The sequence below is a fragment of the Engystomops pustulosus genome, chromosome 7 (assembly GCF_040894005.1).
Source record: "Engystomops pustulosus chromosome 7, aEngPut4.maternal, whole genome shotgun sequence".
Lineage (NCBI taxonomy): Eukaryota > Metazoa > Chordata > Amphibia > Anura > Leptodactylidae > Engystomops > Engystomops pustulosus.
In genome coordinates, this window is record NC_092417.1 from 46,159,644 (window position 1) to 46,185,236 (window position 25,593).

Genomic DNA, 25,593 nt, shown 5'->3' on the forward strand with positions numbered 1-25,593 from the left:
GTGTGTTGTGCGATAACCTCTTTATGAGAATGAATAACATCACGCAGTCCTTCCTGTTGATCCTCCAACTCCAGGACCCTGTGCCCCACATGTTTATGGCTGCTGCAGCTGCGGGCTGTGTGTGTGTTCTGCTCCCCTGCATTGACAGAGCAGAAGCGCTGGGATTAGCTGTGCCGGCGGCCATCTTGGCTGGTGCGTGCTTGCTTGTAACGTTGAGCCGACCGGCTCAAAGAAGGTGGCCACGACCCCATTTTCCTTTCAAGACCGGGCTCTCCCGGTGCTCCTGCCTTCCTTGCCCACCATCATGTCCCCGGTCTGTGCCTCTGGATGCCTGCTGCGTCGGTATAACGGGTCTCGGAGCGGAGCACTGCAACTGTGCGTCCTATCCCGCCATTAGCTAGCCACGCCCCCTATATGATATGTTTTAGGTGATTTATTTTGCTTGTGTGTTCACACTTGTTTTCAATAAACAATGCATATATGAATCCCTAATGGCCGCTGAATCATTTTTTTGCATTGTTCATTAAGGGTACTTCTTCTTTCCATGATGGTGTGTCAGAAGAAGATTGGCGGACCTAGTGTCCTGCAAGTGCTGGTGTAAAGCCCAGACCTGGCACTAACATCTGGGATCAGAAAAGTTTTGATCTGGGTTTTAACCCCTCACTTGAAGTGGCAAGCATGACTGCAGCATGTAAGTGGATTCCCCCTGGATCAGACCACGATCCATACTGTGGCAGCCCCGGGTTCTGGTGTATGCCCTGAGGCTGGCGGCTTCCCTGCATGCTGGGTTCTGCCTCCTGGCAGGACCTGGCTGTAACTAATAGAGCATGCAGCAACATGCTCAGTTACTTACATCACACACTGCAATATATTTGTATTGCAGTGTGTAAGGGCTTGAACAAGTGATCAGACGAACACCAAGTCTGAAGAAATTTAAAAATTTAAAATAAAAGTAAAATAAATTTTTATAATAAATAAATAAAAAGTTCCAAATACACCACATCTACATATAAAAATCAAATAAAGTATAAAAACCTACATATTCGCAATCACCGTGTCCATAACAATCTGTACAATAAATCTAAAGCAATATTGAACTCGCACAGCGAGCGGCTTTAAACAAAACACAAAAAACTTCCCTTAGTATATAATTCATCAAATACCCCCACAAAAAACATTCAAAAAATTGATCAAAAAAAGTTATGTGCCTCAAACTGATACCACTGAAAACAACAACTCATTCACAAAAAATAGACCAAAATTAATAAAATGAATTACCGCATCCTGCAAATAATAAGCCTTCATATGTTCGCATTACCAAAAAAAAATTATTTTATTGTCTGTACAATGTGAAAGAGATAGACTGTGTATTAGGCTACATTCACACGATGTATGCCCACCGTACCATAGTACGGCGGGCATACATCAGCGCTGCGGAGAGGAGCAGGGGATGAGCGCTGCTCACCCCCGCCCCTCTCCATAGAGAGATACAGCGCACGGCGCCGTATCACAGGAAAAGATAGGACAGGTCCTATCTTTTCCCGTGCTACGGAGCGGTATGGTGCCGCACGTGTGCTGCACCGTAACGCTCCCGTACAGGGCCGTGAGCCCATAGGAGTGTATGGGGGACGTATATCGGACGTATATACGTCGGCCGTATATATGTCCCCCATACATGTGTGTGAATGTAGCCTTAGTTTGATCAAATATCAGAGAATATGTAGGCAAAAATATCTTTATTTTGTCACAACCACACTTGTAGCATACTTGGGGCTATCTGATTGTAGGTCCCATAGCATCCGTGTCAGTCCTAGTATTGTGGGTATCGAGACTAATAGAATTAAAAGCATCTCGAAAAAAAATCCCTTCAGGCCCACTTGAGGTGCACACTGAGGTAAGTTCCAATTTATTATTATAAAAAATGTTAAAACTTTAAAAGTGGGGGATGAGTTCATGGACTCAAACATTCCCTTGTTCAGAAAATAGTTTACAGAGACGCGTTTTGGGCCCTTACTGGGTACATCATAAGTCATACACATTGTGAATTCAAGTCAAAAAGGAAATTCATGTCCGTTAATAGCAAAATAAGGCTCAGAAGGCTGTTTCGGGGGTTCTTTACAGTGTAATTCAGTAGAATTTCCTCCGTCAAAGATCCGCAATCTGAGATCTCTCATATCATTTAAAACTACAATAAAAATCATTGATAGATTATTTAGCTTTTTGAGCCCTGGTTTTTACAAAACAAGTCTTTAAAAATTATGCAAATTAGCCTGAGGGCCTCCATGCTCCATTAACAGCTATGGAGTCTGGAGCCCCTCAGGCTCATCTTCATATTTATTTTAATACAAACAAGGGCACAAAAAGCTTAAAGAGCAGATCCTGGCAGAGGGAGCACATATCTGTTTGTGCTTGGTTTACAATCCTTCATCCTGATGGTAGACTTCCCTTAAGTTTCCACCTCAGGCAGCAAAAAGGCTTCGAATTGGCCCAGTGTATATAGTAGTGAAAACCAAAGCATAGCTTATTTAATGGATCTGTTATTTCTTCATCATACCTTCCAGTTTAGTGGCGGAAATACAAGAACATTTATTCTATAGTAAATGCAGCTCAGGGCTTTAGGTAGCTATAAAAGTAATTAGTTATCTGCTCCTTTTTTCTTTTTTTTCCCTAAGAAACACATTAATTTAGGAATGACATTGTCTTTTGTAGATTAGTCTTACTGTCTGATGAATGTCTTAAATTCCAGGTATCGGTGGTTATTAAAAGCAATTATACTTATATATATATATATACATATATATGGCGGAATATTACATCATTATTTACTCTGTAATTCCCAGATATTAAATATTCGTTCGGTACAGCGTAGTAAATCCTATATATCTGTGTATGAAATCATTTACTCCACCATTTCCATTTCAGGGGACGCTCATAGGTCCTGGGTAAATTATGCCCGCACTCATTAGTTATAATTATTTGCCGCTGTACAGTGAGATAATCAATTTTCTGTATGGTGCCCTTGGTAATTGCTCTGAGTAAAGAAGCAACTTAAATCCAAGGTCTATGGAAACAACTCCGAACACTAATTAGGTTTCTGTTTTTTTTTTTCTTTTCAAGGATTTATCTAGAGGACAAGTATTTACACAGCTAATAGATGGTCCTTAAGCTAATGAAATTTGACTGTCACTTTGACAGTGGCATTGAACATGGGGATATCATGCATAATACACAATCTTTTTAATTTGTATTATGTATATAATGGATACCAACTATAATAATGGACTGAAGAATTTGGACACCAAATGCCTTTTTTCTGCTCCTTCTTTCTCCTGTAGTGAGCAGTAGCAGTGCATAAATAGGGAAGAAAGGTAGAGGAAAATGAAGGACACCGGAACAGATATTACATAGTTAACTATTATAATCTGAACTATTCATTTAGTCACACTTCAAAAATGGAAGTAAGCAGAGCCAGGTCCAACCAGAACCAATAGAAAAAACACAGTACAAAATCGTAATAGCAGAGAATGGTTAGAACAGGAGCCAAAAAAATCACAAAGCCAGAGGATGACACTGGCACAGATGTTACAGAACATTTTGGGACGTTTTTATGGTAAATTTTTGAATTTTAACTGGCATTCTGGCCCAACCTATTACAATATGTTGCTATGGGAAGCAACATATTTCTTTCCTACTTTAAGCTAAGCTACATTTCATAGGTTAGAAAAAAGTCTAAGACCAATTAAACGGGATCACAATAATTGGTCTGTGCTGTCATATAGGCAACTGGAAATAAATGAATATCTCTACATCTGACCTGAAATCCAGAAAATCCAGACCGAAATCTGTGGTGAATCCACATGCTGTACATGTAGATTTACTGTGGACAACTTGTGTTTGCTTTGGTGATGTTTTCTCATGCTGCACAGCTCTTATAAGGAGCTTTTATCTGAAAGGGATTTCCAATGTATGACACTTACCTTAAATCCGCAGAAGAGGGTATTAGATTTAGAATCTAAACCCCAAAATTGAAAGTATAAGATGCACTTAAAATGGTCAGAAACTAATAATTAAATGCCCCTCCTCCTCCTCCAATATCCCCCTCCGATATCTGCTTTTAACTGTGTGCTGTCGCGATCCCCTAGGTGCGTTGTCCGATGAGGATGAAGTCCGGCACGATTCACTAAGATCGTGCGCCCGATATCCTGCATGTGCCGCTTCCCCGCTCAGGTCCGCCGGAGTTCACCTTCTTCTTCCCGGTGTATGTGAGTGCATGTCTTGCGACACAATTTGAATTTTAAATCCCGCACTTTGTCCGAATCAGTCGCGTTGTCCGGCGGTCACACCCCCGATTTGTGTCAAATGAAAGTCGTCGTGATTGCGCCAGAATCCGATCACGTGCGTCAAAAACCCCTACTAAATGTGGCGTAAATCGGAAATAGTGGGGAACCAACCACCAACTCAGAGAGGATTGAAAATCCACAGCAGACATCAGAGTGAAGAGCTGCTGGAAAATTACAGATCACATATTGTTACTCCTCATTTACATTCGCTGCCCGTGTTGTGCTGATCTGTAGTTATCTTCCTCATGCTTACTGTATGTGTGAATAAGACTGTCCCTGTTCTGTATGAATTTTAGAGCCCCTACAAGAATTTTAGAGCCCCTACTTATGGTACTAGAATAAGCTTCTTAGGGAATGGAGTATGTGTCCCTTCTGCCTGATTTCAATCTGTGGTTTCAGGACCTTTGGAGGACCTTCAAAGGCCCTAAAATAGCTCTTGTCTACATGTGTAATGAGAGCAGGAACATATGTACAAGTATTTAATGGGTGAAGGTCCTTCTCAGTATAGAATTTGGTGGGTGGTTTGGGTGACCATGGGCCTTCTAGAAGCCTTGTGTATTCCTGTGTGAGTCATAGGGCTCTGTTCAATCTCTCTCCAGTCATATGTAGGTGGATGGAGTAACAGAGCAGATGCCTTTTCGCCCCAGAGCAAGTGCACAGGCTATCCCAATTATAAAGTACTGGGAAGGTATTTAAATCTGAATTTTTATTCTTTTCAGATCACAGAATATAGCGTTAGAAAATCCTCCAATTTTTTTCTGTTGGGCAAATGTAATCAGTGGCAAATAGTCTTCCCAATAATTGAGAAGTGCTCCCTACAGTCGGATCATTTCTGCAGAATGGAAGGGATTCTGTGATTACATTATCTGAGCTCTAGGCATTTGTTCTAGTAATGTTCACACATTGATGGGACCAGTGGAGATGTATTAGACTTTACTTCCCTCAAATCCTAATGGGTATTATATTCAGTAGATGAGAACAAAATAAATGCATTTTTTCACATTTTGTGCAGCTCCAGGCAGTACTTAATATACTCCTGTACATATAAAGATTAATACTCAGGCAATGAGGATGTTAATGGATTTCTTGTTTGTGCTTCTGGTTCCTCTCTGAAGAGACGTATAATAGTGTCGTGCAGGCTGTGGTATAACACTGTAAGATATAAAGGCAAAAAATGCTGTTTATTGTATAATAATTTTAGTTCTACAGTGAATATAAAAGTTCGCTGGTCAGTCTTGCACCTCTTTGCCCATCACAAGGTATAGCGAAGTAGTAATATGTCAGGAAATTAATGGATATTTAAATTGGTAGCCCATAATAAGACAGAGAATAACACACTGGTTCGTAGGGGTCCAACTTATGGCCATCTTTTCTATGGGAAATTCCCAATCAATTATTCTCTAGCCTCTCTACAGCAAGGGCTAAACTATAGAAAGGTGCCCCAACGTACTGTAGAGTAATATATGAAGTATATCTAGCAGGTTGTGGCATCTCCAACCTATGTTGAAACCAGGTATGAAGGGACGTTCTGTTCAGCAACTATTGTTAATGGATATAGTGTATATCAGTGTCCACATAGGAAGGAGACACTGGACACCCCCTAAGGAATGGTTGAACCCAAACTAATTTATGTACCTTTATACACTCACCGGCCACTTTATTAGGTACACCTGTCCAACTGCTCGTTAACACTTAATTTCTAATCAGCCAATCACATGGCGGCAACTCAGTGCATTTAGGCATGTAGACATGGTCAAGACAATCTCCTGCAGTTCAAACCGAGCATCAGTATGGGGAAGAAAGGTGATTTGAGTGCCTTTGAACGTGGCATGGTTGTTGGTGCCAGAAGGGCTGGTCTGAGTATTTCAGAAACTGCTGATCTACTGGGATTTTCACGCACAACCATCTCTAGGGTTTACAGAGAATGGTCCGAAAAAGAAAAAACATCCAGTGAGCGGCAGTTCTGTGGGTGGAAATGCCTTGTTGATGCCAGAGGTCAGAGGAGAATGGGCAGACTGGTTCGAGCTAATAGAAAGGCAACAGTGACTCAAATCACCACCCGTTACAACTAAGGTAGGCAGAAGAGCATCTCTGAATGCACAGTACGTTGAACTTTGAGGCAGATGGGCTACAGCAGCAGAAGACCACACCAGGTGCCACTCCTTTCAGCTAAGAACAGGAAACTGAGGCTACAATTTGCACAAGCTCATCGAAATTGGACAGTAGAAGATTGGAAAAACGTTGCCTGGTCTGATGAGTCTCGATTTCTGCTGCGACATTCGGATGGTAGGGTCAGAATTTGGCGTCAACAACATGAAAGCATGGATCCATCCTGCCTTGTATCAACGGTTCAGGCTGGTGGTGGTGGTGTCATGGTGTGGGGAATATTTTCTTGGCACTCTTTGGGCCCCTTGGTACCAATTGAGCATCGTTGCAACGCCACAGCCTACCTGAGTATTGTTGCTGACCATGTCCATCCCTTTATGACCACAATGTACCCAACATCTGATGGCTACTTTCAGCAGGATAATGCGCCATGTCATAAAGCTGGAATCATCTCAGACTGGTTTCTTGAACATGACAATGAGGTCACTGTACTCAAATGGCCTCCACAGTCACCAGATCTCAATCCAATAGAGCATCTTTGGGATGTGGTGGAACGGGAGATTCACATCATGGATGTGCAGCCAACAAATCTGCGGCAACTGTGTGATGCCATCATGTCGATATGGACCAAAATCTCAGAGGAATGCTTCCAGCACCTTGTTGAATCTATGCCACAAAGTATTGAGGCAGTTCTGAAGGCAAAAGGGGGTCCAACCCGTTACTAGCATGGTGTACCTAATAAAGTGGCCGGTGAGTGTAGTATGTGGCAGGGGGCAAGGTAGCAAGTTCAAGGAATTCATTTTAGTTATTAAAGGGGTATTCCCAATGGGGCAGAAACATTTAAAGAAGTTATATTTACACAATAAAGATCAATAAAGAACTCCTTACTTTACAATTGTACTCAGTTGTATTGCTGTTTTAGCTCCTATCACTCAGTGATGGTCAGTGGAATATTCCAGAATGAGGGCAGGGACTTTATGATTAATCTAGTGCTGTGAGATACAGTGTGCTACAATGTGCTTATGCTTAGATTATCAGGGTACATAAACCTGTACCCTTACACTTTCATTTAGCTTCTGAACATTGAACTAGTATTTGATACATAGAAAGAGAGATGGGACAAATTAGAGATGAGATAATGAGATCAATGAGGTGCATATTACACACAATAACACAGTCAGCTCTGCTACATTACTGCTCTATCACACTATCCCCCTCCCCAGATAAAGAACTTATCTGCCTGTAGCTTGTAGCTCTCCTCTCGCTGCTGTTGTTTGCCGGCAGGAAGTCAGTGTGTATCAGTGTGAGCTCCTCCTGGAATGCAGAGGGCAGGGGCTGCTGCAGGGAGCGGAGGGAGAGAGAAACTCAGTTTTCCACAGCTTCCGGCAAGATTTCTGCTGACCCTAAAGTCAGATGTTACAGGATTGGAAACCAGGGACAACTGAAATTGTGTACACCAGGACTTATAGAGACAGGTAAGAATTTTATCTGTTAAATGCTGTATTTTTGTTAATAACAGTGAATTAAAGAATGTGTTACTTATGTGTTATCCTGAGTATATTTAAGAAACTTGTCTTTGTGCGAATACCCTTTTAATGTAATTTATGTGCCATATACAGGCAGTCCCCGGGTTACATACAAGATAGGGTCTGGAGGTTTGTTCTTAAGTTGAATTTGTATGTAAGTCGAAACTGTATATTTTATAATGGAAGTTCAAGACAATTTTTTTTTTTTGCCCCAGTGACAATTGGAGTTTCAAAATTTTTGGTGTAATTGGACCAAGAATTATCAATAAAGCTTCATTACAGGCATCTTACAGCTGATCATTGCAGTCTGGGACTATAGTAAAGCATCCAGAGAGCTTCACCAGAGGTCACAGTGGGCAGAGGGGTCCGTCTGTAACTATGGGTTGTCTGTAAGTCGGGTGTCCTTAAGTAGGGGACCGCCTGTATATATAAATACATTTCTTCAATTGGATGTTATTCTTAAAAAATGTACCTATGTGATGATAATTTCTCATAAATGTAAACCTCACCATTAAACAGCAAACATAGAACATTTTATTCTTATTTGAAATATTATTGCCATAGATGGAGCAACTATTAAAAAAAGGAGACGCAGGAAGATCCTTTCCTTAGTCAGAGTTGCAAATGTAACAATCGCATTCAGGATCCATATTCCCTTTGTGCCTTTATGGTTAAAAGGGGGTTATGATCCCTGAAGAACGAAGTTGAAAATCCAAATACATACAGTCAAAAACAGTGGTTACACGCCATGAACCATTATGGATAAGGGAAGTAAGTACCATATTTTTCAGACTATAAGACGCACAAAAAATCCTTTGATTTTCTCAGAAATCAAAAGTGCGCCTTTGAACCCTATATGAACCCTACTTACAGACAACAGCTGCCTTAAACTGTGCACAGGTCTGGCACCTGCTGGTCATTCATCCTAATAATCAGGTGCGCCTTATAATCCGGTGCGCCTTATATATGAACCTAAAGGTTTTAGCAGGCATTTATTCATGGTGCGCCTTATAATCCGGTGCGCCTTAGAGTCCAAAAAATAGGGTAGATATTTCTGTTTTCTACCAGGGTTTTAAAAATCACAATCATAGAACTCATCCAACGTGGGAATTTTTTCAGTCCGTGTGCGGAATAGAGTGGCCGGCCGTCTGTGACTCCGAGCATCATCTTTTATCCAGCTGTCTAGTGAATCCATGCTTGAACTGTCGGAATTCAGTTCACTTCCGTCATGGTGAGGCTGGAACCACAACTCTAATTTGCCTTTCCCCCGATAATCTATAGTAGGACTGGATTCTCGAATATTCCAGTGCCATGAGCTGCCTGAAATAATAAAAGACAGAGGAGAGATGAATAAATCTGTATCTTTCTCCTGTATCCGTAGCACTGGGCGGTGCATTACTATGCAGTATGTGGATTGTAAATCTTACCATGATCCACATTAAAAGTTTCATCGTGTTCCACAGGAAGAAGATCTTCATCTTTACGACACTTCATTGCATTTTCTCTCGCCTTCATTTCCTTCATTTTGTGTTTATTGATCTTGGCTTCCCTGTGGATATTCCTTTTCACTTCAGCCTGTGACTGCAAATGATTCATCTTTGCGCACAATACAAAACATAGGATTTGATCAGGAGAGGAGATCAACTACAGGATAGAGCACTGAAGGCATTATTCCAATGTGTCATTGGTATTGAGCAGTTTAATGCCACAGATGAGCGGACTCCAACTTTAAGTTTGGGGTTTGGATGAGTCCCAAGAGACCCGTACAAATTGAGATCCATGGCACTTGACAACCCTGGCCAATCACAGCCGGCTAGGAGCTAGGGGCATATGCCCAGGTTTCACGAGACTTGAACACTTGAACTCTAGACCCAAACTTAAAGTTTGAGTCCACTCATCTCAGCCACTGCCACTACTCTATGGTTGCAGTCGAAAGCAGGCAATAGTGTTTTTGCCATCTGGCCCACTACTGTGCAACTCTCATTAGTGGCCAGAGCACTAAGGTACCATGGATGCAACTGTATTTATTACTATATTCCAGCTCCAACCCCATCCCCAATGACTCACTATTAATGACCTAACATATAGAAAACTCAAATACTTCTTTAAAGGGAACCTGTTAACAGGGACCTAATTTTTACTAAAGACAGGCTACAGAACCCCCATTACAGCTGCATTGCAAATTCTGCTTTCTCTAAGCATTACAATATACACTCACCGGCCTCTTTATTAGGTACACCTGTCCAACTGCTCGTTAACACTTAATTTCTAATCAGCCAATCACATGGCGGCAACTCAGTGCATTTAGGCATGTAGACATGTTCAAGACAATCTCCTGCTGTTCAAACCGAGCATCAGTATGGGGAAGAAAGGTGATTTGAGTGCCTTTGAACGTGGCATGGTTGTTGGTGCCAGAAGGGCTGGTCTGAGTATTTCAGAAACTGCTGATCTACTGGGATTTTAACGCACAACCATCTCAAGGGTTTACAGAGAATGGTCCGAAGAAGAAAAAACATCCAGTGAGCAGCAGTTCTGTGGGCGGAAATGCCTTGTTGATGCCAGAGGTCAGAGGAGAATGGGCAGACTGGTTCAAGCTGATAGAAAGGCAACAGTGACTCAAATCGCCACCCGTTACAACCAAGGTAGGCAGAAGAGCATCTCTGAACGCACAGTACGTCGAACTTTGAGGCAGATGGGCTACAGCAGCAGAAGACCACACCGGGTGCCACTCCTTTCAGCTAAGAACAGGAAACTGAGGCTACAATTTGCACAAGCTCATCGAAATTGGACAGTAGAAGATTGGAAAAACGTTGCCTGGTCTGATGAGTCTCGATTTCTGCTGCGACATTCGGATGGTAGGGTCAGAATTTGGCGTCAACAACATGAAAGCATGGATCCATCCTGCCTTGTATCAACGGTTCAGGCTGGTGGTGGTGGTGTCATGGTGTGGGGAATATTTTCTTGGCACTCTTTGGGCCCCTTGGTACCAATTGAGCACCGTTGCAACGCCACAGCCTACCTGAGTATTGTTGCTGACCATGTCCACCCCTTTATGACCACAATGTACCCAACATCTGATGGCTACTTTCAGCAGGATAATGCGCCATGTCATAAAGCTGGAATCATCTCAGACTGGTTTCTTGAACATGACAATGAGTTCACTGTACTCAAATGGCCTCCACAGTCACCAGATCTCAATGCAATAGAGCATCTTTGGGATGTGGTGGAACGGGAGATTCGCATCATGGATGTGCAGCCGACAAATCTGCGGCAACTGTGTGATGCCATCATGTCAATATGGACCAAAATCTCTGAGGAATGCTTCCAGCACCTTGTTGAATCTATGCCATGAAGAATTGAGGCAGTTCTGAAGGTAAAAGGGGGTCCAACCCGTTACTAGCATGGTGTACCTAATAAAGTGGCCGGTGAGTGTAATTGTGTGTTATAACTTACCTTGCACACTGACAGAATCCTCTGTATATTCCCAGGGGTTGGGCTTTGGTATGGATGCATTTCAAAAAACAACATGTGATTTGTATGTGTTACTCACTCCTCAGCTCTTGGCCCCCACCTTTGTGCTCCTGTACAGCTCCTTCCTCCTGTTGCTTCACATAGCTCACAGCCTTGTGACAGGGAAGGGCTGTACGGGAGCACAAAGGTGGGGACTGAGAGCTATGCAGTTTGTAGCACAGACAAGTCACATGTTTATTGAAATTAATCCAAACCAAAGCCCAACCCCTTTGACTACACAGAGGATTCTGTTAGGGTGTAAGGTAAGTTATAACACATAATTATATTATAACACATAATTATATTGTAATGCAAATGCTTAGAGAAAGCAGAAAGATGTATTTGCCCTGCAGCTGTAATGGACTTCTGCAACCTGTCTTCAGTGAAAATTAGGTTCCTGGTGACAGATTCCCTTTAACTAAAGGAATTCTCATCAGCCATTGCAGTATTTTGTTACAATTTTGTTGGACTATGAGGCAAGAACATATGTACTATTGTTGCAAACAATTTTTCTGCTATAGGGCTCCCGATAAGAATAGAAAAATCACAGGATATAGCATCATTGGGTGCTGCAAAGTGGGCAAGCATCATCCCTTCATGATCGTCATCTCATTAGATGGGTGTACTTTGGCAAGATCTGAAGAATTCATAATTCTGGGGTCTAGGGTGGTCTTAATGGTGTGACTTAATAACATTCGGTTTGGGCCTGAATGACTAGACACATATAAGCAGACTTTACAAAACAAGCCAAGTAGCTCTACTCTATCAGGTGGCCAAGAGGACATTGGTGTCATCAGCTCCTGAAAGGGACCATTTGGCTTAAATGATGAATGTATGCAGCTGTTATTTTGGGTCCAACAAAAATCTTCTTCAGTTCTATCATGAAAATTCACTATTCTGGTGCCTGTCATGCCTCCCCTAAAACAATTCAAGTGTTAGCGGTCAACCAGACCTCGGACCACAATAAAAATAATAGACATAGGCAAGAGTTGTATCTAAACTTTTAGAATGGACCTTAGGCTCAAAGTTCTAAATATCCAATTAGGGAATCTTTACCAGGACTACCTTACCTGTTCTCTTTTGCGGTTTATCTCTTGCATCTGCATCTTGTGAATATGTTGCCGTCTTGCAAAAGAATTTTTGACCGTCACAATTTTTTTATCCAGTTCCTGTTTTCAAGGAAATAGAGAAAATTATATTTATTATGACATTTACTCCACAATCACAGAGATGGTGAACAATGATCCCTTACCTCCCACCTACACTGCCTCGTGTTGTTTTTTTGAAATGCATCCAAACCAAAGCCCAACCCCTGGGACTACACAGTGGATTCTGGCAGGGTGCAAGGTAAGTTATAACACACAATTAGATTGTAATGCAAATGCTTAGAAAAGGCAGAGAGGCATATATGCACTGCTGTAATGGGCTTCTGCAACCTGTTTTCAGTGAAAATGAACTCCCTGGTGACAGGTTCCCTGTAATGCTATACCTTAACTTACCTCTAATCTGAGGCCCATACCTGCATCTCTATTTTACGAGAGTGTAACAGAAACGAAAAAATGAAAGGAACAACTAAAAGTCTTTCTGTGCTGGTGGCTTTGTGGAACATGCACATGCATTTAATAGGTTGTTCGGATAACTCCAGGATGTCTATTATTCACAAAATAAAGAATACATTCCTTAGTGTGGGATTCCCAGTGTTACCAGTCTAAACATTTTGAGGACTCATAGAATGCAAAACCCCAGCAATAGGCAAGTTATAACCTAAAATAACCAGAATTAGGTTTGTTAGATGCATTTTTATTTTGTAATATATATGTAATATTTTGGTCGACTTCATCAAAGGAGGCACTGATTGGGGCAGATTTACTTACCCGTCCTGTCGTGATCCCCGCTGTGCGTTGTCCGACGAGGATTCGGAGCTGCCGCAATTCACTAACATTGTGCGTCCAGTTTCCTTCATGTGTCGCTTTCCCCGCTCAGGTCCACCAAAGTTCACCTTCTTCTTCCCGGTGCATGTAAGTGCTTGATCTTGCAACACAATTTTGTCTTTAAATTCCGTGGTTTGTCCGAATCAGTCGGGTTGTCCGATGCCCCCCCCCCCCCGATTTGTGTTGCATGCAAGCTCCACAATCCGATCCGATCGGAAAATTGTCCAACTGCCGGTTCTGGTGCCAGTCCAGTCCATCTCCTTAACCCCTTAACGCTCTGCGCCGTAGCTCTACGGCGCAGAGGTATAAGGAGTGTGTGAAGAGGGCTCACGGGCTGAGTCCTCTTCATACAAAGGTGGGGGTTTTTGCATTTTGCAGAAAACCCCCACCGCTAATAACCGCGGTCAGTGCTTGCACCTTTTTTACGATCGCCGCAACCCCAAACGTCATCGGGGGGCGGCGATCGGTTGCCATGGTAGCCTCGGGTCTTCTTTTGACACGAGGCTACATGGCTTCTGCAGATTCATTACAATGAGCCAGTGGCTCATTGTAATGAATGACCTGCAAAGATGCCATATATTGCAATACAGAAGTATTGCAGTATATGGTAGGAACGATCTGACCATCTAGGGTTAATGTACCCTAGATGGTCTAAGAAATAGTGGGAAAAAAAAAGAAAAAAAAAAAGTTTAAAAAATAAAAAAAATTAATAAAATATTAAAAATTCAAATCACCCCCCTTTCCCTAGAACTGATATAAAACATAATAAACAGTAAAAATCACAAACATATTAGGTATTGCCGCGTCCCAAAATGCCCGATCTATCAAAATATAAAAACTGTTACGGCCGGCGGCGACCTCCAAGGCAGGAAATGGCGCCCAAATGTCCGATTATTCTCTTCCTCAATGCAAGCCCCCCACTCGGCTCCACAACTTCTCCAGGGCTGCACCAATTCTCTGGAATGCCTTTCCCCGGACTATCAGGCTAATACCCAACCTCCAAAGCTTATAACCCATCTCTTTTGACAAACCTATCACATTCCCTAACTGCATGTACTTTCATCTCTCTTTTAAGTAAGTGACCCTGTACCCTCCTCCTGCTGTTATGCGGTAAAAACCAGGTACCAAGGTTTCTCTGCAGTCCCATTCATCTTGGACTTTGTATATAAGATGGCAGCTGATAAGTGGTTCAAGCGACAGCATTTTTATTTATTATATTATTTTTATAATATTTCTTTATAAAGAATAGCTAGACCATTATACAAGCTCTTATCCCTTTTGTGTCACCCCCTTCCCCCTCATAGACTGTAAGCTCTTCTGTCACCCCCTCATCCTCATATACTGTAAGCTCTTGTGTCACCCTTTCATCCTCATAGGCTGTAAGCTCTTGTGTCACCCCCTCATCCTCATAGACTGTAAGCTCTTGTGTCACCCCCCTCATCCTCAAAGACTGTAAGCTCTTGTGTCACCGCCTCATCCTCATAGACTGTAAGCTCTTGTGTCACCCCCTCATCCTCATAGACTGTAAGCTCTTGTGTCACCCCCCTCATCCTCAAAGACTGTAAGCTCTTGTGTCACCCCCGCATCTTCATAGACTGTAAGCTCTTGTGTCACCCCCTCATCCTCAAAGACTGTAAGCTCTTGTGTCACCCCCTTCATCCTCAAAGACTGTAAGCTCTTGTGTCACCCCCTCATCCTCAAAGACTGTAAGCTCTTGTGTCACCCCCTTCATCCTCATAAACTGTAAGCCCTTGTGTCACCCCTTCATCCTCATAGACTGTAAGCTCTTGTGTCACCCTCTCATCCTCATAGACTGTAAGCTCTTGTGTCTCCCCCTAATCCTCATAGACTGTAAGCTCTTGTATCACCCCCTCATCCTCATGGATTGTAAGCTCTTGTGTCACCCCCTCATCCTCATAGACTGTAAGCTCTTGTGATACCCCCTTCATCCTCATAGACTGCAAGGTCTTGTGATACCCCCTTCATCCTCATAGACTGTAAGCTCTTGTGTCACCCCTCATCCTCATAGACTGTAAGCTCTTGTGTCACCCCCCTCATCCTCATAGACTGTAAGCTCTTGTGTCACCCCTTCATCCTCATAGACTGTAAGCTCTTGTGTCCCCCCTCATCCTCATATAATGTAAGCTCTTGTGTCACCCTCTCATCCTCAAGCTCGTGTCACCCCTCATCCTCCTAGACGTAAGCTCTTGTGTCACCCCATCATCCTCATAGACTGTAAGATCTTGTGTCACCCCTTCATCCTCATAGACTGTAAGCTCTTGTGTCACCCCTCATCCTCATAGACTGTAAGCTCTTGTGTCACCCACTCATCCTCATAAACTGTAAGCTCTTGTGTCAACCCCTCATCCTCATAGACTGTAAGCTCTTGTGTCATCTCCCTCATCCTCATAGACTGTAAGCTCTTGTGTCATCCCCTCATCCTCATAGACTGTAAGCTCTTGTGTCATCCCCTCATCCTCATAGACTGTAAGCTCTTGTGTCACCCCTTCATCCTCATAAACTGTAAGCTATTGTGTCAACCCCTCATCCTCATAGACTGTAAGCTCTTGTGTCACCCACTCATCCTCATAAACTGTAAGCTCTTGTGTCAACCCCTCATCCTCATAGACTGTAAGCTCTTGTGTCATTTCCCTCATCCTCATAGACTGTAAGCTCTTGTGTCATCCCCTCATCCTCATAGACTGTAAGCTCTTGTGTCATCCCCTCATCCTCATAGACTGTAAGCTCTTGTGTCACCCACTCATCCTCATAAACTGTAAGCTCTTGTGTCAACCCCTCATCCTCATAGACTGTAAGCTCTTGTGTCACCCCCTCATCCTCATAGACTGTAAGCTCTTGTGTCACCCCCTCATCCTCATAGACTGTAAGCTCTTGTGTCCCCCCTCATCCTCATATAATGTAAGCTCTTGTGTCACCCTCTCATCCTCAAGCTCGTGTCACCCCTCATCCTCCTAGACATAAGCTCTTGTGTCACCCCATCATCCTCATAGACTGTAAGATCTTGTGTCACCCCTTCATCCTCATAGACTGTAAGCTCTTGTGTCACCCCTCATCCTCATAGACTGTAAGCTCTTGTGTCACCCCCTCATCCTCATAGACTGTAAGCGCTTGTGTCACCCCCTCATACTCATAGACTGTAAGCTCTTGTGTCATCTCCCTCATCCTCATAGACTGTAAGCTCTTGTGTCATCCCCTCATCCTCATAGACTGTAAGCTCTTGTGTCATCCCTTCATCCTCATAGACTGTAAGCTCTTGTGTCATCCCCTCATCCTCATAGACTGTAAGCTCTTGTGTCATCCCTTCATCCTCATAGACTGTAAGCTCTTGTGTCACCCCCTCATCCTCATAGACTGTAAGCTCTTGTGTCACCCCTCATCCTCATAGACTGTAAGCTCTTGTGTCACCCCCTCATCCTCATAGACTGTAAGCTCTTGTGTCATCCCCTCATCCTCATAGACTGTAAGCTCTTGTGTCACCCCCTCATCCTCATAGACTATAAGCTCTTGTGTCACCCTCTCATCCTCATAGACTGTAAGCTCTTGTGTCACCCCCTCATCCTCATAGACTGTAAGCTCTTGTGTCACCCCCTCATCCTCATAGACTATAAGCTCTTACAATCAGGGCCCTCACTCCTATTTTTCCATGTGTATGTTATTACTCTGTAATGTCTTATTTCATTTCTATATGTTCCCTTTGATTTGTAATATGCTATGGATTATGATGGCGCTATACAAATAAACATTATTATTATTATTTTATTATTTCGTAATGATCTGTCATTACAATGATAATGCTCTACTAGTGTACCTTCTCTCTTCTTTCTCTGCTACCCAGCCATATAGTCTCACTCCTTTACACAGTGGGGCACATTTACTAAGGGTCCGCGGACCACATTTCCGCCGGGTGTCCCGACTATTGTCGATTTGCGCCGCATTTAACAGGGGTGTTTGGTGCACGTGACCGGTTTTTCATGCGATGCAAAATAGGGGGCGTGGCCGTCGGACAACCCGACTGATTCGGACTAAGCGCAGGATTTAACATTGCAAATTGTGTCGCAAGACAATGCACTCACATAATCGGGAAGAAGATGGTGAACTCCGGCGGACCTCAGCAGGGAAGCGACACATGCAGGATATCGGGCGCAAGATCTTAGTGTATCGCGCCAGACTTCATCCTCATCGGACAACGCAACTTGGGAATCACGACAGGACCGGGTAAGTAAATGTGCCCCACTGATTGAAATTTATTGCAGAGAGAAGGTTTATGAAGAAGAAACCTGATTTCACCCTGAGTGCAACGAGAGACCAAGTGAGAGATGAGAATAACATGGAGATCACTCCAACTACAGGACAAACAAGGGGTTCTAACTAGAGATGAGCGAACACTAAAATGCTCGGGTACTCGTTATTCGAGACGAACTTTTCCCGATGCTCGAGTGCTCGTCTCGAATAACGAACCCCATTGAAGTCAATGGGAGACTCGAGCATTTTTCAAGGGGACCAAGGCTCTGCACAGGGAAGCTTGGCCAAACACCTGGGAACCTCAGAAAAGGATGGAAACACCACGGAAATGGACAGGAAACAGCAGGGGCAGCATGCATGGATGCCTCTGAGGCTGCCTAATCGCACCATTATGCCAAAATTATGGGCAACAGCATGGCCATGACAGAGTGACAGAATGAAGCTAGATAGCATCTAAAACATCCAATAATTGACCCTGACACTATAGGGGACGGCATGCAGAGGCAGCGGCAGCAGCGGCAGGCTAGAGAGTGGCATGGCGACATACCCTAAATGGACTCAGGCTTCAAACCAATGGGTGGCAGAGAGGAACCAAAGGAGGTGAGCAAGAAGCGCTCAAATAATATCGCTACATGATAAAAGTTTGCCAGTATATTTTGTGGATAACACAGCAGGGTGGCGACAAAGTTAACAACTTTGATGTGGAATCCATGAAAACAACCCAAATTTCTGCCTGACACACCTCGTTTGATAAAGGGACGATGTATGGAGGCAGCTATATGGACGACTTTTGGAGGTAGCAATGGAGACAACGTGTGGAGGCTGCTATGGAGACAATTTAATTTGGATAGTGCCTGTATGTGGCAGTCCCAAACATTTTTCAAACCAGAGGAGCAGGTAGGTGGCCCTCCAGTAAAATGGAATAGATTGAGTGCCTGTATGTGGCAGTCCCAAAAATGTTTCAAACCAGAGGAGCAGGTAGGTGGCCCTCCAGTAAAATGGAATAGATTGAGTGCCTGTATGTGGCAGTCCCAAAAATTCTTCAAACCAGAGGAGCAGGTAGGTGGCCCTGCAGTAAAATGGAATAGATTGAGTGCCTGTATGTGGCAGTCCCAAAAATGTTTCAAACCAGAGGAGCAGGTAGGTGGCCCTCCAGTAAAATGGAATAGATTGAGTGCCTGTATGTGGCAGTCCCAAAAATTGTTCAAACCAGAGGAGCAGGTAGGTGGCCCTCCAGTAAAATGGAATAGATTGAGTGCCTGTATGTGGCAGTCCCAAAAATGTTTCAAACCAGAGGAGCAGGTAGGTGGCCCTCCAGTAAAATGGAATAGATTGAGTGCCTGTATGTGGCAGTCCCAAAAATTGTTCAAACCAGAGGAGCAGGTAGGTGGCCCTGCAGTAAAATGGAATAGATTGAGTGCCTGTATGTGGCAGTCCCAAAAATGTTTCAAACCAGAGGAGCAGGTAGGTGGCCCTCCAGTAAAATGGAATAGATTGAGTGCCTGTATGTGGCAGTCCCAAAAATTGTTCAAACCAGAGGAGCAGGTAGGTGGCCCTGCAGTAAAATGGAATAGATTGAGTGCCTGTATGTGGCAGTCCCAAAAATGTTTCAAACCAGAGGAGCAGGTAGGTGGCCCTCCAGTAAAATGGAATAGATTGAGTGCCTGTATGTGGCAGTCCCAAAAATTGTTCAAACCAGAGGAGCAGGTAGGTGGCCCTGCAGTAAAATGGAATAGATTGAGTGCCTGTATGTGGCAGTCCCAAAAATGTTTCAAACCAGAGGAGCAGGTAGGTGGCCCTCCAGTAAAATGGAATAGATTGAGTGCCTGTATGTGGCAGTCCCAAAAATGTTTCAAACCAGAGGAGCAGGTAGGTGGCCCTCCAGTAAAATGGAATAGATTGAGTGCCTGTATGTGGCAGTCCCAAAAATTGTTCAAACCAGAGGAGCAGGTAGATGGCCCTGCAGTAAAATGGAATAGATTGAGTGCCTGTATGTGGCAGTCCCAAAAATGTTTCAAACCAGAGGAGCAGGTAGGTGGCCCTCCAGTAAAATGGAATAGATTGAGTGCCTGTATGTGGCAGTCCCAAAAATGTTTCAAACCAGAGGAGCAGGTAGGTGGCCCTCCAGTAAAATGGAATAGATTGAGTGCCTGTATGTGGCAGTCCCAAAAATTCTTCAAACCAGAGGAGCAGGTAGGTGGCCCTCCAGTAAAATGGAATAGATTGAGTGCCTGTATGTGGCAGTCCCAAAAATTTTTTAAAACAGAGGACCGGGTAGGTGGCCCTCCAGAAAAATGGAATAGATTGAGTGCCTGTATGTGGCACTCACAAAAATTGTTTCAAACAGAGGACCGGGTAGGTGGCCCTCCAGAAAAATTAAATGCATGAAGTACTATAGCAAGAGCCAGTGGGCCCTGTCAAAAAATAGCCATTTTCCTCTGCTTTACTGTACAAAGAGGAGGAGAAGGAGGAAAATGAGGAGGAGGAGGAGGAGTGGATCAATTATTCAGGTTGAGCTTCCTTCACCTGGTGGAGATTGGAAATTATGAGAAATCCAGGCTTTATTCATTTTAATAAGCGTCAGCCTGTCAGCGCTGTCAGTCGACAGGCGTGTACGCTTATCGGTGATGATGCCACCAGCTGCACTGAAAACCCGCTCGGACAAGACGCTAGCGGCAGGGCAGGCAAGAACCTCCAAGGCGTACAGCGCCAGTTCGTGCCACATGTCCAGCTTTGAAACCCAGTAGTTGTAGGGAGCTGTGTGATCATTTAGGACGATGGTATGGTCAGCTACGTACTCCCTCACCATCTTTCTGTAAAGATCAGCCCTACTCTGCCGAGACTGGGGACAGGTGACAGTGTCTTGCTGGGGTGACATAAAGCTGGCAAAAGCCTTGTAAAGCGTACCCTTGCCAGTGCTGGACAAGCTGCCTGCTCGCCTACTCTCCCTCGCTACTTGTCCCGCAGAACTACGCACTCTGCCGCTAGCGCTGTCAGAAGGGAAATACTGTTTCAGCTTGTGCACCAGGGCCTGCTGGTATTCATGCATTCTCACACTCCTTTCCTCTGCAGGGATGAGAGTGGGAAGATTTTGCTTGTACCGTGGGTCCAGGAGAGTGAACACCCAGTAATCGGTGCTGGAATAAATTCTTTGAATGCGAGGGTCACGGGATAGGCAGCCTAGCATGAAATCTGCCATATGCGCCAGAGTACCAACGCGTAAGAATTCACTCCCCTCACTGGCCTGACTGTCCATTTCCTCCTCCTCCAACTCCTCCAACTCCTCTTCTTCTGCCCATACACGCTGAACAGTGAAGGACTCAACAATGGTCCCCTCTTGTGTCTCGCCAACATTCTCCTCCTCTTCCTCCTCATCCTCCTCCACCTCCACCTCCTCCGATATGCGCTGAGAAACAGACCTCAGGGTGCTTTGGCTATCAACAAGGGAATATTCTTCCCCCGTCTCTTGTGACGAGCGCAAAGCTTCCGACTTCATGCTGACCAGAGAGTTTTTCAACAGGCCAAGCAGCGGGATGGTGAGGCTGATGATGGCGGCATCGCCACTGACCATCTGTGTTGACTCCTCAAAGTTACTCAGCACCTGACAGATATCAGACATCCACGTCCACTCCTCATTGTAGACTTGAGGAAGCTGACTGACCTGACTACCAGTTCTGGTGGAAGTTGACATCTGGCAGTCTACAATCGCTCTGCGCTGCTGGTAAACTCTGGATAACATGGTCAGTGTTGAATTCCACCTCGTGGGCACGTCGCACAACAGTCGGTGAGCGGGCAGTTGGAGGCGGCGCTGCGCTGCCCTGAGAGTGGCAGCATCTGGGCTGGACTTCCTGAAATGCGCACAGATGCGGCGCACCTTCGTGAGCAAATCAGACAGATTGGGGTATGTCTTGAGGAAACGCTGCACTATCAGATTTAACACATGGGCCAGGCATGGCACATGTGTCAGTCTGCCGAGTTGCAGAGCCGCCACCAGGTTACGGCCGTTGTCACACACAACCATTCCCGGCTTGAGGTTCAGCGGTGCCAGCCACAGATCAGTCTGCGCCGTGATGCCCTGTAATAGCTCTTGGGCGGTGTGCCTTTTGTCGCCTAGGCTCAGCAGTTTGAGCACCGCCTGCTGTCGCTTAGCGACGGCACTGCTGCTGTGCCTAGAGCTACCGACTGATGGCGCCGTGCCCACGGATGGTAGTTCGGAGGAGGAGGTGGAGGAGGGGTGGGAGGAGGAGGAGGCATAGTAGGCCTGAAACACCTGGACCGAGGTAGGCCCCGCAATCCTCGGCGTCGGCAGTATATGAGCAGCCCCAGGGTCAGACTCGGTCCCAGCCTCCACCAAGTTAACCCAATGTGCCGTCAGCGATATATAGTGGCCCTGCCCGGCAGCACTCGTCCACGTGTCCGTGGTCAGGTGGACCTTGTCAGAAACGGCGTTGGTCAGGGCACGGATGATGTTGTCTGACACGTGCTGGTGCAGGGCTGGGACGGCACATCGGGAAAAGTAGTGGCGGCTGGGGACCGAATACCGAGGGGCGGCCGCCGCCATGAGGTTGCGAAAGGCCTCGGTCTCTACTAGCCTATAGGGCAGCATCTCCAGGCTAAGCAATCTGGAGATGTGCACATTAAGGGCTTGGGCGTGCGGGTGGCTTGCACTATATTTGCGTTTCCGCTCCAGCGTCTGGGGTATGGAGAGCTGAACGCTGGTGGATGCTGTGGAGGATCGTGGAGGCGACGATGGGGTTTTTGTGGCAGGGTCCTGGGCAGGGGGCTGACTAGCAGCTGACACAGGGGAAGGAGCAGTGGTGTGCACGGCCGGAGGTGAACGGGCTTGTTGCCACTGAGTGGGGTGCTTAGCATTCATATGCCTGCGCATACTGGTGGTAGTTAAGCTAGTAGTGGTGGAACCCCTGCTGAGCCTGGTTTGGCAAATGTTGCACACCACAGTCCGTCGGTCATCCGGTGTTTCCTTAAAGAACCTCCACACTTCTGAAGATCTAGCCCTCGCCGCAAGAGCCCTCACCACGGGAGCTTCACTAGTTGACAGTGGCGCTGATGCACCAGCTCTGGCCCTGCCTCTCCGTCTGGCCCCACCACTGCCTCTTCCAACCTGTTCAGGTCGAGGACTCTCCTCCGTCTCAGAAGCACTGTGTTCACCCGGCCTCTCAACCCAGCTTGGGTCTGTCACCTCATCATCCTCCGATCCCTCAGTCTGCTCCCCCCTCGGACTTCCTGCCCTGACAACAACTTCCCCACTGTCTGACAACCGTGTCTCCTCATCGTCGGACACCTCTTTACACACTTCCACTACGTCAAGAAGGTCATCATCACCCACAGACTGTGACTGGTGGAAAACCTGGGCATCGGAAAATTGCTCAGCAGCAACCGGACAAGTGGTTTGTGACTGTGGGAAGGGTCCAGAAAACAGTTCCTCAGAGTATGCCGGTTCAAATGGCAAATTTTCCTGGGAGGGGGCAGACTGGGGGGGAGGAGGCTGAGGTGCAGGAGCTGGAGGAGTGGGGATTTCGGTGACATGGGTGGACTGCGTGGAAGACTGACTGGTGGTGGACAAATTGCTCGAAGCATTGTCAGCAATCCACGACATCACCTGTTCGCACTGTTCTGGCCTCAACAGTGCTCTACCACGAGTCCCAGTAACTTCAGACATGAACCTAGGGAGTGTAGCTCTGCGGCGTTCCCCTGCTCCCTCATCAGCAGGTGGTGTCTCACCCCGCCCAGGACCACGGCCTCTGACCCCTGCAGTAGTTGGACGCCCACGTCCCCGCCCTCGTCCTCTACCCCTAGCCCTGGGGTTAAACATTTTTAAAATGAGAGTTATAACTTTTTTTTTTTTTTTACTTTTTTTTGTTTTTTTTTGTGTTTTTTTGTGTTTTTTGTTTTTTTTTGTGTTTTTTGTTTTTTTTTGAGTTTTTAGAACCAAACAATCCTATCCTATTGCTATGGCTATTTTCTAGCCAAGTATCAAAGGAAGCACACTACTATGCCAGATGAGATGACACTGAGTTAGTGCCTAATAGAAATCCAACCCCTACTGAATTTTCCCACTTCAGCCTTTGCTATGGATATGTGCGCCACTAAGCGCAGAACACAGCGGTCGCAAGTCTCACTACAAATTGCTCAGAATTGGCAAGTACATGCACTGCAGAAACTACAGCCACCAGCAGATCAACCAGAAATCAAATATATAGAACGCTACTGTAGGCTTCAAGAAGCTGTTTGTATTCTCCTATGGCTATTTTCTAGCCAAGTATCAAAGGAAGCACACTACTATGCCAGATGAGATGACACTGAGTTAGTGCCTAATAGAAATCCAACCCCTACTGAATTTTCCCACTTCGGCCTTTGCTATGGATATGTGCGCCACTAAGCGCAGAACACAGCGGTCGCAAGTCTCACTACAAATTGCTCAGAATTGGCAAGTACATGCACTGCAGAAACTACAGCCACCAGCAGATCAACCAGAAATCAAATATATAGAACGCTACTGTAGGCTTCAAGAAGCTATTTGTATTCTCCTATGGCTATTTTCTAGCCAAGTATCAAAGGAAGCACACTACTATGCCAGATGAGATGACACTGAGTTAGTGCCTAATAGAAATCCAACCCCTACTGAATTTTCCCACTTCGGCCTTTGCTATGGATATGTGCGCCACTAAGCGCAGAACACAGCGGTCGCAAGTCTCACTACAAATTGCTCAGAATTGGCAAGTACATGCACTGCAGAAACTACAGCCACCAGCAGATCAACCAGAAATCAAATATATAGAACGCTACTGTAGGCTTCAAGAAGCTATTTGTATTCTCCTATGGCTATTTTCTAGCCAAGTATCAAAGGAAGCACACTACTATGCCAGATGAGATGACACTGAGTTAGTGCCTAATAGAAATCCAACCCCTACTGAATTTTCCCACTTCAGCCTTTGCTATGGATATGTGCGCCACTAAGCGCAGAACACAGCGGTCGCAAGTCTCACTACAAATTGCTCAGAATTGGCAAGTACATGCACTGCAGAAACTACAGCCACCAGCAGATCAACCAGAAATCAAATATATAGAACGCTACTGTAGGCTTCAAGAAGCTATTTGTATTCTCCTATGGCTATTTTCTAGCCAAGTATCAAAGGAAGCACACTACTATGCCAGATGAGATGACACTGAGTTAGTGCCTAATAGAAATCCAACCCCTACTGAATTTTCCCACTTCAGCCTTTGCTATGGATATGTGCGCCACTAAGCGCAGAACACAGCGGTCGCAAGTCTCACTACAAATTGCTCAGAATTGGCAAGTACATGCACTGCAGAAACTACAGCCACCAGCAGATCAACCAGAAATCAAATATATAGAACGCTACTGTAGGCTTCAAGAAGCTATTTGTATTCTCCTATGGCTATTTTCTAGCCAAGTATCAAAGGAAGCACACTACTATGCCAGATGAGATGACACTGAGTTAGTGCCTAATAGAAATCCAACCCCTACTGAATTTTCCCACTTCAGCCTTTGCTATGGATATGTGCGCCACTAAGCGCAGAACACAGCGGTCGCAAGTCTCACTACAAATTGCTCAGAATTGGCAAGTACATGCACTGCAGAAACTACAGCCACCAGCAGATCAACCAGAAATCAAATATATAGAACGCTACTGTAGGCTTCAAGAAGCTATTTGTATTCTCCTATGGCTATTTTCTAGCCAAGTATCAATCACTCCTGCCTAACAGTAATCTACTAGCACCCTAACGCTGTCCCTGACCAGCAGCAGCTCTCTCCCTAGCGGCATCCAGAGACAGAATGATCCGAGCAGCGCGGCCAGCGGCTAGTCTATCCCAGGGTCACCTGATCTGGCCAGCCAACCACTGCTATCGACGTGTAAGGGTACCACGTCATGC

At 45.1% G+C, this 25,593-nt stretch overlaps 1 protein-coding gene across 1 annotated transcript in view; it reads right to left on the reverse strand.

Moving 5' to 3' along the window:
* Positions 1-8,500: 8,500 nt before the first annotated feature.
* CCDC198 (coiled-coil domain containing 198) overlaps positions 8,501-25,593 on the reverse strand; it is a 43,075-nt gene continuing 25,982 nt past the window's right edge. Inside the window, exons 4-6 of the mRNA XM_072114161.1 lie at positions 12,553-12,651; positions 9,400-9,568; positions 8,501-9,292 (exon numbers count right to left, since the gene is read on the reverse strand). Coding sequence (XP_071970262.1) covers positions 9,045-9,292; positions 9,400-9,568; positions 12,553-12,651 — 516 coding nt within the window. The 3' untranslated portion in view covers positions 8,501-9,044. The remainder of the gene's footprint in view (positions 9,293-9,399; positions 9,569-12,552; positions 12,652-25,593) is intronic.